The following is an 18493-nucleotide window of genomic DNA, read 5'->3' on the forward strand; positions in this document are numbered from 1 at the left end:
TGAGGGCAACAGACTGAAGTCTTTGTCTCCTAGTTAAGTAGTTTTTTCACTTCAAAAGAGATTAGATAAGTCTACTGTAGTTACCGTTTATCAACATGAAGTATAGAGACGATAAATATCTTATAGAGAAAACGTTTATTCAGCTGAATCTATTTACAAATACTGTTTATGCATGCAAATCACATAAACTATCATTATCACAGACGCGAGAATTTATAAATGCTTAATTATTGAATCGGGAAAAAAAATCATCGATCGACGAATCAAGTCCATTTGAACACTCGTAGATTGCGTTCGGTAAGAGAAGCTAAAAAGTGTTGATTGTTGAGAGTGTACGCGCAGCTTTGAAGAACCGGTACGCCTCCGTTATCTAACCTCTGTATTATTTCTCCGGTGCTCGCGTCCCAAATAAACGACTACGAAATATAAAATATATTTCTCATTAGAATCGCGGTAATTCGAATATAAACAGGCAAGGATCCAGGAAAATTGGAAGGCCAGGCTCGAAAGGTCCAGAAGAAAAGATAATTCAAAGTATCTGAGGGGTCGGTGAAAGTGACTTGCTAGGCTCAGATTCTTAAACTGGCATCGCATGAAGTAGATTTCCCTTGACTAATGGTTCAATAGATTTCCCTTGACTAATGGTTCAAAAGTAGACCCAGCCGGCTGCCTATCCTACCCTGAACATTACTTTTCTTTAAAACTATGATCAAGTTAACCATAGCCAACTGATAGCTATAGGAATGAAATGATTACAAATTCTATCGCAGTTTACAAAATGACCCGGCCGCTGCGGAGAAACAAGGTTTCATTTTTTCAGCCTTTTACGTACGTGACGAAAGTTGGAAAATAGCTTAACCCTTTCAGTGCTGACTAATCAATACCCTATAGTGCTGGAGATAATTTGAAAATTTTGAAAAATTCCACCCTAGTGTGTTGAATAATGGGAATACCACTATAGTGCGTATACACCACAGCGCGGTGTATCGTTAGTGACTAACAGTTCACTATGTTTGACAGGTGCTGCCATTTTCAAGAGAGTTGATTACATCAATACACCGCAGTGCGGTGTACTAGAAAAATCCATAACCGATTCATACACTGCACTGCAGTGTAGACGCACTGAAAGGGTTAATGTTGCGTACGTATTTCATGAATGAACGCTCTACGATACAAACCTTTCCCGATGCTTCGTCACCCGCACAAACTAACAGGTGACCGTCGATTACCGGATGACTGTAAATCGTAGATCGCGACAACAGTTTCATCGTGCTCCCTCCGTACAACGTTTTCACCGTCGCGCACTGCCATATCAAATCGTCGTCGTCGTTATCGTGTAAGTTTAACTTCGTCCTCTGCATCGAACAAACCTGCGATACACATTTTACTTCATTAAAACCCTTTCAGTGCCGACTAACCATTGTGCTCGAGGTAGTTTTAATAAAGATTTCTAGAAATTCCACCCCAGTGTGTTGAATAAAGGGTTAACTGAACTGACAGGAAACATTTCCAAATTATCGAAATGATGACTCACAGTGAGTAAAATTAACTGGAAATACACAAATTGGGAGTAAAAAATAGTGATGACTTTAGTAATGTTACAAATCATGTCATGGCAAGTGAATTTGACTGTATCATTTTCAATAACAGTAGGTGCTTTTTGAAAATACGAATCCCAGCAGGAAGTCGATAATCGAACAGGTCAAAATTTTCAGTTTAATATGTGCTTGTATTAAAAGCTCCTGTCAAAGCTCATTTGTAGGACAGACTGTTGTTCAATCGGGAAAACTACCTCATGTCTGACGGATGGTGCAGTGGACATTGGTCGAAATGATCCTAATAGTGTCTTAGTCGACGGATCCAGAGCTAAACTCGTCATTGAACCTAGAATGAAATACAACACACAAATCAGAATTCCTTCAAATCTATAAACAATAGCTAAAAAGAGTGCTCCACTGACCTTCCAATGCTAAAATATGAATTTTGTAATCGTTTTCTTCCTTGGTTTCAAAAAATGAAGTGGAATCTAACTGTCCAACTAACAGTCCACCAGGACTAAAAATACAAAAGCACCCCATATCCATAAAGCGCGGTTATCTGAACCGATTCAGGACCTAGTTCCAAAGTTCTGAGTTGAGATTTGACCTTAACAGTGAACTCATTCAAAATGTACTAACTAATTTCAACTCTAACTCACTGTTAACTCTAACTTACAGAACTGTTGAACTAGACTCAGGTTGTTTTCAGGTCATTATTCTGCTAAAATCTATTCGTGATAGCGAGTCCCTATTGGCTCAGTGTATTCTTTTATAATACAATTTTGCAGCTTATATTGTTTTATGTAAAGTGTTATGATTCCGTTAAGAGAACGACGCCATATAAAAATAAACATTATCATTGTTATTATGATTATCATTATTTTCAACTTACGTGATATTTTCGCGGTATTCCATCGGCATGTATTGTAATCCTACGACCGGTTTACGCGAGCCGTTTGTGTTCAACAATTGAACGTGTTCGGACGTGTTTCGTATGTCATAGACGACGACGGTGCCGTTTGCTAGACCGGCGTACATGTAATTACGATCGGCGAGATTCCACGTACAGCTCCACACTCCGCTCGGCGCGTTATAACTGAAATATCATACGGAAAATGTTACAGTTCTATGATGATATACACTCCTCACTACAAGGTACTGCTAATCATCTTATAAAACCAGGTAGTCACCCTAGGTTGTACCTCACCCTCTGATAAACTGCCCTCCCTGGTTTATGCCCATACTCTCTAAACCGCCAAAATTGTTATTTTCTCTGATCCTTGACTGGGATATTTGGCCTCTCAAATATGGAAGCGAATGAACTCAAAGCAGCGGACATTAAACATTTTGTCAGAACACGTTCAAAAAGTGACCGTCCAAACTTGAAATCTGATTCTTTTAGGACTTGTAACACGTTTTAATTGGAAATTAACTACAAACACTGGACATTATACATTTTAACAGCACACAGTACAAAAACTGATCGGCAAGACTTCACGCTAATGACGATTGTTTGAATGGGTGATTGTTTGGAGGGGTGGTTCCTGGTGGCTGCAGATTATGTAATGACCTCAATCCGTTGGAGAGAGTTTTATACATCTAATGTCTACTTACGTTTGAACGACGGTGTTGCTGATTAGACTGGTTAGTTTAACAGTTTTATCCAGCGATCCCGACAATAATAAACTGTCGTGACTGAGTGGATGTACAGCTATATCGCGTATAGAGTTCTGATGCACGGCTGTGTACTGAGTGGCGCGTAAATCTAAACAGCTTACCTGTAATATAGACAGAATGATGAAATCAACTCAGAGACCCACAATAAATCACTGAAGATGGGTAAAAACAACAGTCTAGATAATTTACATTATTAATCTACACAATATCGCAGGCCTTTTATATAGTCATGGTAGCCACTTTCGGCCCAGTCACAAATCCTGAAGTTTTCGATGCAATTACACAAAATTCCCTGAGTAAATCAGAGAAATTTCTAGGTTTCAAATGTTACGATTCATTTTTCATTGAACTATGTATTGATAAAGAAACATACAGTCAATAGCATTATCCAAATTGCTTTCCAAGTTTTCCAGGTTTTTGGTAAAATCTGTCAAATTCCCAAAAGTTTTGTCTGATTTTTTTTTAGAATTTTCTGACTCCCTGAGTTTTCAAGGATTTTCAGGTGAGTGGCCACCCTGAGTCATATATAAACATCCCATATCATCATCTCTAGCTGCTTATTTAAATTTTGAGTCAATTTAATTCATTTTACTTTTTGGATTCCGTATCCAGGGAATAGTGGATTAGCCGAAGGTTTAGAGATCACCAGCGCGCCGATCTGTCCGCAAAACGTCATCACGCGGCAATTTCCGGCCCGAGATATTTCAATAGTTCGTTCCAATAGGTAGCACTGTTTGGCGGTAGCTTGCTGCTGGTTGGGTTGAGCGTTATGGGGTGTTCCGCCAGCAGGCGCATTGTTCAAAGCAACTCCCGACCTGAAACGTATAGACAATCATCGTGAATTGAATAAACATTGTCTCGACGGAACCTAGCCGAAATTTTAACTCTGCCTGACGAAATTTATAGGTAAGGTTGACTTGTTTCTAAACAGTAATGATACATGGCGAATTCATCGCACAACACAAGTTGCCTTTTACTACTAAAGCAGATTATCGTCTGTCATTCTATGGAGTGTGTTGTCTCTTTAATTTCGTATATTTTTAACATTTCATATTTTGAGCGTATATCCTTTGTACAATTTGTCTAACATGTTATTATTGCTTTGGACATAAAGATATACCTTAATCCGGTAAATTGTTGTAATATCTAAGTTTTCACATTCAAGCGAACAAATTTCTGGTTAATCATTGAACAGGAGTTTCATATATCAGGGTGGCCACTTTCCGCCCATTAACAAATTCCCGGAGATTTCCCCGATTTTCCCATGCGATTACACAAAATTCCCTGAGTAAATCAGGGAAATTTCTAGATTTAAAATGCTACAATTCATTCATTTTCAATGGTATCATGTACTGAGAAAGAAACACACAGTCAACAGCATTATTTGAATTCCCCGAGTTTTCCAGGTGAGCAGCCACCCTGTTTAATGTAAGTTCTACGAGATTTATGTCCGTCATTTGTAATAGTACGTACTCTCTGAGGTTTGTAAGTTGTTGCTGTCTCGTATCCAACTGTTCTTTCAATCGTCTGCACTCATCGATCATCATCTGATACTGAACGCGAGACTGCGCGGCCTCCATTTCCGCGCGACGTCGAGCCTCGCGTTCTTTCTCTAAATCGGCTACAGCTCGGTCTCTATCGGTCGTATCTAACGCCTACAATTATCGAAAACACAGGCTTGAAAAAAATATCTCAAATTCATTCAAAACAATAGGACAGGCTACGCTAAAACCTACCCGTACTGACTTGGCGTATATAACACGGATGTCTTTACGAGTAGCTTTACTGTTACAATGCGGACACCTGCTTCCCTGACCTTGTAACCATTTCTCGATACAACTGCAACAAACAATTCAACAATTATAATATCTATCGATTAATTTGTGAGGCCAGTTTTCTGTGTTATTTGACCTAAGACCCAAATGGGCTACCAGTATGTTCCGCCAAAATTAAGCCAACTTTCGCAGAAAAACAAATCCGGCCAAGGGGAAATAATGCAGTGCGATAGTGAGAATATTTATGAAATATTTTCAAACCTTAATCCGAATAGATGTCCACACTTTAATGAACATATCCTGTGTTCACCGGAGGTCGACCACGACTCAAAACATATCGGGCAACACTGAAAACAAATGCATATATACGGGTAAAAGTCAGTAATCATTCCCTTTAACGACTTCATTAGTTATTGAACAGTAGCTTTGACGCAGGACACTTTTTTTCATTATAGATATTATTGTCGATTATTTACCTCAGAATCGTCATCTTGTTCAGGAGACAGCATAGCACGAGCAGCGGCTAAAGATGAAGTCTGAACTGGAGTGCTCAATGAACCTGGAGCTGGAGCGCTTGATGGACCTGGAGCTGGAGCGCTCGATGGACCTGCAGCCGGAGCGCTCGATGGACCTGGAGTGCCCGATGAACTCTGAACAGGGTTCACTGAACCCTGCTGAGCAGGTATATTCTGTAAAGTTTGAGCGACTGGTTGAATATGATCTGCAGCAGTTGAACCTTCTTCAACTTCCATCGACTGAAACAATCATAAAAAGAAAACACCGAAATAGGAGCAGTTCAACAATTTTTGTAGACACCATTTTTAACTATTGACCGTCCATCGAAAGGAACAAATTTCACGCAATATTTATTCATTCATACCCTCTCCTGTTCATTATCGTTCATTGCATCTTCACCAACAGATGATGAGGAGTCATCATCATCACCGTCAGTATCTTCCTCCTAAAATACGCGTAAGAAACTTATGAAATGCAAGATTTATATCTTAATCGAGTCAACTTCCAGTGATATTTTTCGAATTTGAAATTCTACTCCCAAACAAGTCCAAGGAAATAGTGGAATATAAGACAGATATTTCAAATAGAAATTCTATTCTTCAGTTTTTAAAGAAATACTGGGCCTGGTTCAGGTTGTGAGTTAAAGTTGACTCAAATCAGTTCAATTTCAAATGTTTTATCCCTACAGTCACATCGAACTCAGAACTGTGGAACTGGATCCCCTAAAGAACATATCTAAAGATCTCGAAACGCAATTATGGCATATAGAGAAAAGATCTCGAAAAACTTACGGTAGTACTATCGACATCGATGATTTCTACATTAAGACCGACTGCAGGTACGGTAGATACCGGTTGAGTTATGTTTTGAGGTTGTACTGCAGCTGTATGCAACGATGACGGCACAAGATTATTCGGCTGATTTTGAGACGACTCGGCCGGACGAGTACTGGTGCTAGGTTGTATCGAACTGCTCACGAATACCGGTGCCACTGTAGAACTGCTAGCAACAGGAGGCTGATGCTGCTGCTGCTGTAAGGAAAATGTAGCAGCCGGTCTTATCAAACTGACACCCGCAGCTCGACGGAGCTGAGATGGCGCCACGAAACTCATCGATTCGCTTAAAACAATTCTCGGAGTCGGTTGGCGCTGGTTTGATGAAGATGGTTCGTTGCACGCTACTAGTGTTGGTGAAGGAGCAGCAGGTAAATTTCCCCTAATTGTTATAATTCCTAGACCCCTTTCTCCAAACCGAAAGTTTATCACGTTTCCGCTGTTGCGTTGACTGTCATCTGCCTAGAAATTTAAAAAGAGAGATGAACTAATCAAAATGAATCATTCGCTCTTCAGAGTTGCTTTCGCTTTTGTGGTCTGTCGACTGGGCCACTATAGTCGAACTAAACGAAACCGCATATGGGCCACTATAGTCGAACTAAACGAAACCGCATATCCGTTAGTCGGAACAATATTCCGGAAATACTTCGAAAATCAAGCGTATTCGGCTATTAGTTCCCACCACTAGTCGACTAGTGTCAGTGACGAATAAAACCGAATATGGCCCTCGTTGCTTGTGCAGCCTACCTCTTGCAATTCAGCATTATCCCCAGATTGGTAATTAGAATCTGATGATGAAGAATTATTTTCCATTTCAATTTTTCATGAAGACGATTATTCCTCCTTAAAAACATAAGACCATTTACATTACAACATAATAAATCTTAATTTGTATTTGTATTGATTGCAAGTTTGGCCGCACGATCAATCAATCTGAGTCTAATTCAGTCTCACGACAAAAAGTATCTCGAATTTCTATATACCATCATTTAAGATTAAGGCGCAATTAGAAGAGCAAACTTGTATTCATTGCATTTATGAGTTTTATTTACTTGGGGGAAAAAACTGAACAGACCGCCCAATCACCAAATACTGCCGTCAAGTGCTGCCACCTAGTTTATGTACAAAATGTATCATGCCTGAAGATGTTGCAGTCTTGGGCGATAGCGGGTCGCTCCGGGAAAATTGCAGGACTTCTAGTAGATTGGGCCACCCGGTTATCTGAGTTAGTCGACTACGGTCGAACTAAACGAAACCGAATGTCCATTAGTCGGAACTATATTCCGGAAATTGTTCGAAGATTAAGCACATTCGGTTATTAGTTCCGACCACTAGTCGATTAGATACGATAAGCCGAATTTGGCCCTGGCTGCCGACGTATCTATTTCACTTTCGCTTTCATTATTTTCTGACTGAGGAGGCGCCGCAGAATTCACCAAACAACCAGATGTCTACTATAGTAGTGGCAGTGCTTAAATGGGTGGTCAGTTTAGCCAATTGGTTTGAATGTTTAAAAAAACAAATTTGCCGGTTTGCAAGATCTCCGGAGTGGTGTGCAGTGGCGGATTTTTCACTCCGAACCATCCTCGAAAAACTCGCGTTCAATGCATGATTTATGAATCACACTGTGGTGCTCCTGTCCTGTCAGACGTTTCAAAATCAAACTGAGTAGCGTTAACGGTCGAGCTTTAAAATCGGTTAATCAAGTTCTATGTTCAAATTTATTTAACGGAAAAACTATGACAGGCTATGTACTATACAGAGATCAAAGGAGAGAAAATACAAACAAACCACAAAATTCACAATTTTCAACAAGCCCAATTATAAAAAAGAGAAAAGAAAGAAATTTAGCTTTCTGCGTGGTCCAAGCAAAGAGGCCGCTGTCGCAAGCATCCAGTCCACGGAAAGGACAACGAATGAACGAAAGGAGAGGAAATGAGAATTGATTAATTTCGCAAACTTAGAGTGTATGAGCTAGAAACTTCAGAAGATGACGGATAGGATCTAAGTTTACGTTTTGAATCATCGATTGCCGTTTAATCGACTCGTGCCTTTTTCGCATGGTTCAACCAACTACCGGCCTTTCTCAACTGCCAGCTCTTAATCAATACGCTGAACCTACGACTTCCAGCTGCTAATCGTGCTACAGATGTCATTGAAATTGTGTTTAGGTGACTGGGCTAATTATTACAGAAAACTCCGACATAAGATACATTTTAGTACACATCATTTTCAACTATTGACCACCCTTCTAATCACGTCACAAAGTAAATATTTCATTTATCTTGAAATCGAATCGAATCTGACCGGTCCCCTTCGAACTGACCTCCAAACAGAAAAATCTCCGAAATCCATGTCACTCAAGTGTAACTTGTTCCGTTATGCATATCATCATCATCCAGGATTCTATACTCGGGCGGGAAGCGGGGGAGTAGACACCTTAGTATTCTTTATCTAAATAATACTAAAATAGATATATTTATATTGTATTCAAAAGACGGTAGCCTTGTGCGTGATATTTCATTTGATACTCTAGCCCAGCATATGAATATATACGTACACTTTTAAAAAATGCCGGAGGGATTGACAAGCTTCGTATTACATTATATTTCATTTCTTTTACTGACCCAACCCTACTTTCACGGAAAATTGACAACCATCATGATACATGATTACATAAATTTGATGGTTAATATCGATCGTTTTTCAAAAATTTTTCAAAAAAAAATTCCAAGGCCAGATTTATGAATGAAGAACTGCATTAACAGTTTAATTGGCCGAAGGGTAAGATTCCAAATTGGTCTGCACGAATACCCCTAGTACGTTTCTCGGAAGTATAGACACTCACTTATCACCTCTTCAAGCAAGATATTCGGACCCAAAATCTGTATCGATTCATTCTCATTATCGATTACAAATACATTCGGACGTACACTAGGTTAAAACTGTAATTCACTCGCGGAAAAGTATCTAAAAAGAATGGAGGACAATATATGATCTTTTCCTTTATAGCTAATTCCAAATCTTTTAAATTAGGCCAACAAAAATAAACCCCAATCAGTCGCTTGCCCGTTGAGGCTGGATGTATGATTGCTTATACGAACAGAAATTACCGATTATGTACACAAATTATTATGTTATTTCGACTAATTTAATTACGTTATTCCGATTGACCATTCCTACCATATCTCTACTTTGTGTGATTTCACAACGTTCCTGGCAGGTGTGACGGGGACACCGAAATGAACATAACATCAATTCAAATCAATCCACCAAATATGAGGGACAATATTCTATTTCAAAATAAATTAGATTTGTTTTCTTTTCATATGCATTTCATTTCCATTATATTGTGTACACAAATTTTCAATAAAATCCACATTCGTCACAAAATAACATTACAGCAAGTTTGAATATTACGCAATAATAACAGATATGTTCACACTGTGAATGCGCCGTAGATTCTAAGTTCTGTTCGAAGCTTCAGCTCGTCCGAAGGTGAAAATGAACAATGAACATGAATTAATAAGATAGTGGTCAGTTAATTTCTGTCAAATTATTGTGGAATCCTGACGTCCAAAGGCCTTCCATTAGACTGGGAAATATACAGACATGAATAATTATGTAATGGGTTTACGTAACTGGAACGTTACTATATTCTATCCGCACCCAAAAGTTCTTACAAAAAAAAAACGTGATTACTATAATACGTCACTCCTTTCAATAAAGTCTCTAACGAAGAAACGTGACTTCTTTTTTTCGTATTCTGTTCGATAACCTACGCGTGTTGAAAGAGAGAGAGAGAGAAAAAAACTATGAAAAAAGTTTCAAACGCCTCCTTCTGTATAAAACAACGGAGGAAGACAACGACGCGGAATGAAGTTCAGAGCGAGCGTTCGTTGACCTTTATCATCGTAGTTCATAACATCTCAATTTAACTGAAGGCCATCGCGCGGAGAAAGTGTCGTTATAAATAAAAGACCAGACTGTCAACTTGTTAGATTTATACGTACGTGGAGAAACCGCCTGGACGTCCGCGTTTGAGTTTCAGTTTAACAATAAATAATGGTATGTTCTTCGCAGAGCTCCAAGATGTCGACATTAATACCGCACATGTCCGTTAACAGAACGTTTCTACTACAAACTGTATTTTATTTTTCTACTCATCGACGCCGCTACCGGCCAGAAATTACCTTAGAAATTATAAGAAAATTATTTTTCCAGGTAAGTGCATCTTTGTTTTATATTCTTATTTGACGGAACGTGCGCTCACATTTTCTGGGTTAGACCTTTTGTAAGATATTATTTTTCTATCTAACGCAAGCGCGCATTTTCGAATGCATTTGCCTAAAAAGGGCTGTGGTAAACAAGTCCATTCTTTCGTTCAGATCTATCGATGGGCCATACAGGTTAAATCTTTTGACCGACTAAGCAAATTTCTTCGGCGAATCATTCACGGTATAATTCGATTGCGATTGAATTCGGGAGACCAAGGTTGACGCGTTTAGGCGAATGCGGTGTGAAGACTGATTCGCCGAATATCATCGCCGATCAAAAGATCTCATCATTCAGTATATATTTTCTATTCGGTGGAGGTGAAACAAGCAATCGCCGATTAGAAACTCGGCGATGATATCTACGTAGATAGGATACAGCTTAAGGCAATTTAAAAGAGAGCACTGCCACTTTTCATCAACTGGAGAAAAAATTTATAGATATCTTAAGACAAAACCATGACACAGTTTGGTTTCACATCGTCACTGTTCTCAATTGTTGCGTTCAAAAATTCCAAGAATCGCCAGCAAATATCTGCATTTCATTTCCTTTAAAATGCTGTATAACTTAAGTTCATCGAACAAGGGGCTGCAGAACTATATATGATATTCAATCTAAACTTATGTTTTAAAAATGAGCGCAATTCATCGCAACAATGCGGACCTCGAGGGACCGCCACAAAATGGCGCCTAGAAACTGGAAACTTCTTTATTGGTCGATTCGCCAATTGAAAATGCGCCTCGTGTCCGTTGCACATTATGCAAAATTTGTAGAAAATTGATGAAATACTGTAACGGGCTTGTGGTCTGCGGAAACCATTTTGAACCGATAATTAGCGTGAGTTAACAATTTGTCTTTTTCGATCGAAAACAGCGAGCAGGAAATCAGTTACGAAAATCCGCTACGTACATTGCGTGGTTTAACGATCAGAAATCTGATCTCTGTACTAAACATGTATCGTCTGTGAACAATGCGTCAAGACAATTATATGATTGTAATGTTATTTAATACTATTCGCGTCAAACCCAGATTTAACAGTGACGATGCCAGTCCGTCCGTCCAAAAATCCGTGACGTCGATGTTTGGTATAGAAAACAATGTTTTTTTTACCGATATTGCGCTTGAAAACAAGCCTCTAGGGGAATATGTTTACAGTAATTTTTCATTCCGTGTTCGAACGAAGAAATCTAGGTGCTCGTGATGTATAAACATCACAATATGACCGGTATGACCGGTTGTCATGAAATTCGGCGCTGCGCGCGGTTGATATCTCGACATTTCTATCCCAAAGGCCGGCGGCGGCGAGGACCCGATTGCTTATAACAACCCTGACGTAGACACGGTCATTCGTCCGGTCATTTCACTTGGCTATGAATTATTTCTATTTACGTCAAATTTGCCATCAATTGGTGATATTCATGAATTATCTAATAGTGTGCCCTCACACGCCAGACTTTGACCGGTTGGTTAAATATTAGAAATCATGTTTTACATTTATGCAATGATCGGATTGTAAATAATATCCGGGTAAGATGAAAATCCGGATTCAGCTGATCCGAACAAAGTTTGACTGTATCTTTATACGGATATATTTCTGTTAAAACCCTTTGTATTTGAAGACGGACTCCAAGTCACCGATTGAATAGCAATTTCTGTTAGGCGTAGCTTGAAAGTCGTCTGTATTTATTGGACCTCCAGAATACAATAGAAGTATTCATTGTGATCTGTTATTTACAGCTGATGCTTTGAACACGAGAACTGTGATATTTACAAACTCAATAGCTATAGTTATATTTGATACATATAAAAGTATGATTAGGTTTAACGCCCATATTGTGCTGTTAACAAGAACTAAGACAAGTACATCTATGATTTACACCCAAAAACCTTCAAGGCCATCCTCGCCAACACAAACCCTGGCCGCAAACCCTGCATTGGTCTATAACATTGCCCAAAATTCCCCCAAGATCTCTTTGGCGGACGGGTTCGAGCCGCTAAGCGGCCACCAGACCAGTCTAGACAACCAGATGTGCAGCGAATCTGCCGGTGTCAAAAACAACGCGTTTGATTGGCTAGATATATACACTGTGGCAACCTGTCCGCCCAAGGAATTCTGGGCAATGTAAAACCTGGCAAACCCTTCAATAGACCAACGAAGGGTTTGCAGCCAGAGATTGTGTTGACGTGAGTTTTGGCGGGAGGCAATCAAACCCTGGCAAGCGAGGATGCGACAACGTCCTCATACAGTGAATGCCAGTGGATTGTTGCAATTCAGCAACGCCGTTAATTTTTTTTCTTAGCGTTGATGCGAAAGCTATATGAGGGCCATGGCAAAATCCCCTCCCCTGTAACGATCCCTGTCTTTGATAGTCTGAATACTAATACTTTATCGTAGTCATCGTGTAACGTCTTGTCCAATGACTAACGGGGCAGAAACAGCGTGCCCCACGTTATCGATGAAGGACGACTGCGAGCAAAACCGCAAAGAAGTTCTGGAGTTCGAAAACCGCGGACATGATTTGGAGCACACTATCTGTTCAATTGGGCGTCCATGATCTAATTTGGATATTCATTAAGACCTAGTCTATACGCATACGCCATTGGTTTATTATCAGTCTAATGAATCTTTATATCAACGGGAAATTCATTTCTATCCCAGCACGAAGTGGAAGTTGAACAGTGTCGTGCTAGTTTGATATTTTCCGATCTTGCTCAGTCTGGCGGTTAATTTAAAACGTTCATCTCTATAATCGAAACTATTTTGGATTGATAAAGGTAAACATACGTGTGGATGAAGCCAGAGATATGATTTGTTAAATTCTCACAATAATGCAGAAATTAATAGACCCTTTGAGATAACTCTTGGGTGTAACCCGCGAGAGTCTTTTAGGTTCAGAAACGTCAATCATTTACACTTAGCAAATGAACCTTTCAAACTGGGTTTATTCCATTTAGTTACAATTTACGAGTGATAGCGGGTATTGTTATCGAGTCACCACAGCTTTAAGCAATTGTTAGTGAACTTCCATACTTCATTAGTTATAAATCTCGTTCCGTGGTCTATAGTTAGCGGGGAGGGGGGATGGAGGGATTCCCATTCTGACCAGGACGCTCGCCAGGACATCCACAGTGTAGTGAACCCCGCTTTCTTCCAGCCTGGATCCGCCCCTGGCTGTCGAGCTAAAGAGGTTGCCGGTTTGAGTCCTGGTAGGAGGGATGGTCGAGCTTGGGTTATCGGAGATCTCAGTCTAACATAATCTAATTTTGTTTTTTTTAGATATTCTATATGCAAGCGCGTCGGATTAGACTGACGGATGTCGTAAGGTTATTGGTCTGGTCAACGTTATTTAATTGGTCGGAGGCGATGGTTAGACATAGACATACTCCCAATCGACTTTTGTTACATGCGCAACATATACGAGAAATTCGAATTAACCTTAAGTTTCTAAAAGGTAAAAGTTTTGGCTTGGGTCGAAAAGGACAACTTGGCATTTTTTCTTTCAATGGTCCTTTCAACAAATCTTATACTTCATCATAGAATACTACGTATGTTTTTTTTTCAGAGTTTGAGATAACAAGTTGAATATATGTTTTTTCCTTTGCTAGATTGTCAATGCCCTCTGCCAGTGTGCGCCCGAACGCCCCGTAGATGTCTAGTAACCGGAGTTTGCACGGCATGTAAAGCCCCGAACTACGGCAAACGATCTCAGGTACGTGTTTCGACCGACAGGTGGCAGCTTGTCGTCTGCGAAATCATGAATGAAGTCGATTCACGACCCCAAGATGAATTGCACTATATAAGAACGACTTTTTTCTTATAAAAAAAGAAACAAGTCGAAACGATCACGTTTGATCGCGCTGTCGCAATTTTAACACGAGAAACAAGAACGTGAATGTATTGCCTTTCATGAGAACGGGTTAACGAACTCCAGCCCAGTCAAAACATCGTTAACACCTCGAACAACATGATTCGTGGGTTGGAGGTGCACAGTTTCATACGTTTCTGATATTTCAGAATAACGAAAATTTGTCGATTAAAGATGGCGACTCGATGATGAGGCGTCAGCTACCAGAGAAGTGGCAAAGAGATCAGATTCTTACAGGAGGTTAGTATCGACTTAGTGACATAATAATCTTTTCGTGAAACCGTTTCGCGAAACTCGAGTACGATCGATACAGACGCCGTAGTAGTTCGGGTCAACGATCTTATTTTTACGCAAACCGCGTGATTAGCTGGTTACCAACCAACGATGTTAGGTAGCTCAAATAAAAATAGATTCAAGCTATTTTCATTCCGCTAAGGCGAAAGATCATTCCCTCATCGTTCATTGTCACGAGTTGGGTTACATAACTATATTCTAATGCAGTTATATATTCAATAATTAATCATTGACTTCATTCATTGTCACTTTTGCCATATATATATAATAAGTGTCATACGCTTTAAGAATGATACTGTTATTATCATGTATGACCAGGGAGGTGCGAGTACCTCCCTGACGTTCAGACTCCGAGAGAATATATTCAAAGTGTTACGCATAGTACATGACATATTATCTCATAGTGCTACTAGATAAAATGATGGGCACAGAGTTATAAACTAATTTCCGTTCATTTCAGATAGTGAATTTATGGGTAGGCAGGACCGCCAGCACCACGTCCTCGCACGACTAAAACCCCCAGTGACCCAAAAACAACGGGACGTTTATCTATTGCTAGCGCTGAATCGTAGAATATCAAATACCGATCATTGATAATGAAAGACGATTAAAATACAGTACGGTTTAATATTTTCCTCATCCACGTGTGATATATCAACGGTTACGTATATAGATATTTATTGTATATAAATTTTGTTTGCTCTGTTTTGTTTCGTTTAGCAAAAATAAAGCTAAGCATAAAATTTATTTTATTCTGAACTATGTGTCGCCATGTGTCTAATTTTATTTTCGGGAATATATTGGCAGTATCTACTCCGTACATCGAAACGCAGTGAGATCTGATTGCAAAAGATATTTCACTTAAAATGCATCGTCAGGGATGCGGCATTTAGAATGAAATCTATGACTTCATGAACCCGATCCGTTTTTCAAGAATTTTAGCATCAAATGAAGAATTGAAATCGTGCTCATTTTTTAGAAATTCGATGTCTTCGTAGCAAATAGTGAATATCAGGGGATTTTCTGGTCCCCTGACTTTCGAACGATATTCCGCTATAGTGAGTGCCTCCCCCAATCCAGAAAATGGAAGAGACAAAACACAATGGAACTGAAGGCAACATGACCCGAACATAGAACAGTTTAGACTCAACGTCAAGCGGAATTTGTTTTTTCGATTTTTCAATTATTTTTTGCCTCCTTAATGTCATTATCGGTAATAAATGATAATTCTAGGATAAAACGACTGGCCCTTATCCACTTATCCAAAGAGCTGATCCCGATCCTCCCTCCTCGCGACATAGATCTCTGACAAAATGATCGAAAGGTCGCGATGATAACAATTTCGATAAAAGCAGCCTACATTGTAAGAGCAACGACCTGACTGAAACGAACAAATGTTTCTGAGAACGTAGTGGGCTGATGTCATGTGAGATCAAGATCAACATGTGTTGTGTGTATATATGTTTATATATATATATATATATATATATATATATATATATATATATATATATATATATATATATATATATATATATATATATATATATATATATATATATATATATATATATATATATATATATATATATATATATATATATATATAAAAACAATGACGGGTGTGCTCCCTCGACTGGGAGTTGGTTCGTTCAAATCAAATTACATCGTCTTTGTTCGTCGACCTTTTCGAGTCGAATGGGATGAGGGTGAAATTAAGTTCGTTGACCTACGCTCGCGTATACAATACTTTTGTTTTCCACATTTTGAAGAAAGGATGCATATGTAACTGTTTTCCTGATTTTGCATATCTTATAATATATTTCTTTTACAATAACAATTGCTAATAACTATCTAAATATACAATTGTTTACACTTGGTATAACAATATTATTACAATACAATTTCATCTGCACTCGAAGAGTAAGAAGCATAAAGAATACGAAATATCCTAGCACGTTGTTTTTAAGCAAAAATGATAAGTCATTCTATGTGGAAATGTGTAGCTCTAAGAAGTGTGAAATCAAGACTATACCTGTATACCAAAAAAGCATTATTTTGCAAAGATTTATTACTAGAAAAATCTTTTGCTCATTTTTAAAGAACGAAGTACATGAGTCAGAATGAACACTTCATAAAACGTCAGTTAATACAAAGATTTAGAAATCATCGCCAGAAGTAATTTAACCGTATTTAGTATATATAAGTACCGGTATACCAAAAAAATATATATATTTTGCAAGCATTTATAACGAAAAAAATCTCGTGCTCAAGGGCCCGATTCCATAGTTGTGAATTTGAGTTATCTCGCAGTTGGAATCAGTTTATTTTCAAATGTCATAAACTGAAGAGTGAAATTCAACTCAGAACTGTGAAATTGGATACAGAGTGAAAACTTAGATTTAGAAATCGTCGTCGGTAGATGAATCGCCAATGTTTCGTATATCATCCATACCTCCTCCTCCTCCCACGATCTCTTCTTCGATTACAACCGTTTTTACGTCATTCTTATTCCCATCGTCGCCGCCGTCGTCGTCGGATCTATCGTCATTCGACCTCAGTAGTTCTTCTTGCGCGTCCTCCAGAGCGTCTTCCATCGTTTCGTATTCTTTCGCCTCCTGTTTCTTCGTCGAGTTTTTGTTCTTCTTTTTTCTCAATATTTTCGGGATTTTTATCTTTTTAATTTTGAATCGTCGTCGTTTCGGCGCGTCGGGATCTCGTTTGCCGAAAATCACGACCGGTCGTTTGTAAAGTATGACGGCAGCGGTTACAATCCCGGCCACACCCAGGATACCAACTACCGCTCCGACTATAGCCCCGACTGGTGTCTGGTTCTCAACCTTTTCGAGCTTTTTCTCTAAAACTGCTTCTTTTTTCTATTGAAATGAGTTGGAAATTTGCAGCAACAATATTCTAATATGTATACAGCATTTATATAATTCAGACATTAAGTAAATAAAACTCACCTCTTCTTTGTACAGTTGCTTTTCGACCTTTTTCAATTCTTTCACCACTTTTTCTCCAGTATCTTCTTTCTTCGCCGGTTTCAATTTCTTGCTTTCGTGCCCTAAACGTGACGCCAGGAAACTCAATAACGGGAAGATGATTTTCCAGGTTTCAATTCAATATTATTGAAAACATCCATAACTGTTAAAAACGATGCTACGTTCACTAAGAACCGTACGGGTTTTAGTGTACCGTAGCTCCAGGTACACCCCCACCCTATCACGAGTGGGATCACTGGAGGGAAATCATGGACAAGTCAAGTCACCTGCCTTGATTTATTTTCGAAGCTGGCTCAGGAATCGCTCACCAAGAACCTTATCATCTGATGTACCATGTCGGACCGTAGAACGAAGGAGATCTCTGAGGAGACAACTACTGCCAGGACTGGGTGAAAGGAATCAAGTAGGCCTATAGACACATTTACTCGCTACATGAATTTAATGGTTTTCCCCAAAATTGCGGGATTTTTCCCCTCCAGAAGGCCAGGGCAAATTCATTTGGTGACGATACCTATGTTAATATTGATTCGACCTGCTGGTGCGTCATTCACTGGTTCTTGCTCTTCACCATCGAGCTCATCTTCGTCTTCTTCTGAGTCCAATACGTAGTCGTCGATTTCCTCATCGTCATCAACAACTTCGTCATTTTCATCGTCGTAATCTCCCTCTACACAGGATAGATTTGAAATGTAGTCAGGTCTGAATATCTAAGTG

At 39.2% G+C, this 18493-nt stretch overlaps 1 protein-coding gene across 1 annotated transcript; it reads right to left on the reverse strand.

Annotated features, from left to right (window-relative positions):
* Window positions 1–148: 148 nt before the first annotated feature.
* LOC141912657 (E3 ubiquitin-protein ligase rfwd3.L-like) lies at window positions 149–7445 on the reverse strand. Its single transcript, XM_074803982.1, has 15 exons — window positions 7392–7445; window positions 7087–7182; window positions 6298–6801; window positions 5871–5951; window positions 5467–5745; window positions 5252–5337; window positions 4952–5054; window positions 4689–4870; window positions 3808–4030; window positions 3153–3316; window positions 2431–2634; window positions 1961–2055; window positions 1793–1884; window positions 1179–1370; window positions 149–416 (listed from the first exon to the last, which is right to left on the reverse strand). The coding sequence occupies exons 2-15, from the start codon at window positions 7150–7152 to the stop codon at window positions 264–266; spliced, it is 2424 nt and encodes an 807-aa protein (XP_074660083.1). The 5' UTR covers window positions 7153–7182; window positions 7392–7445; the 3' UTR covers window positions 149–263.
* Window positions 7446–18493: the final 11048 nt, after the last annotated feature.

This window comes from Tubulanus polymorphus, chromosome 11, assembly GCF_964204645.1.
Source record: "Tubulanus polymorphus chromosome 11, tnTubPoly1.2, whole genome shotgun sequence".
Classification (NCBI taxonomy): Eukaryota; Metazoa; Nemertea; class Palaeonemertea; order Tubulaniformes; family Tubulanidae; genus Tubulanus; species Tubulanus polymorphus.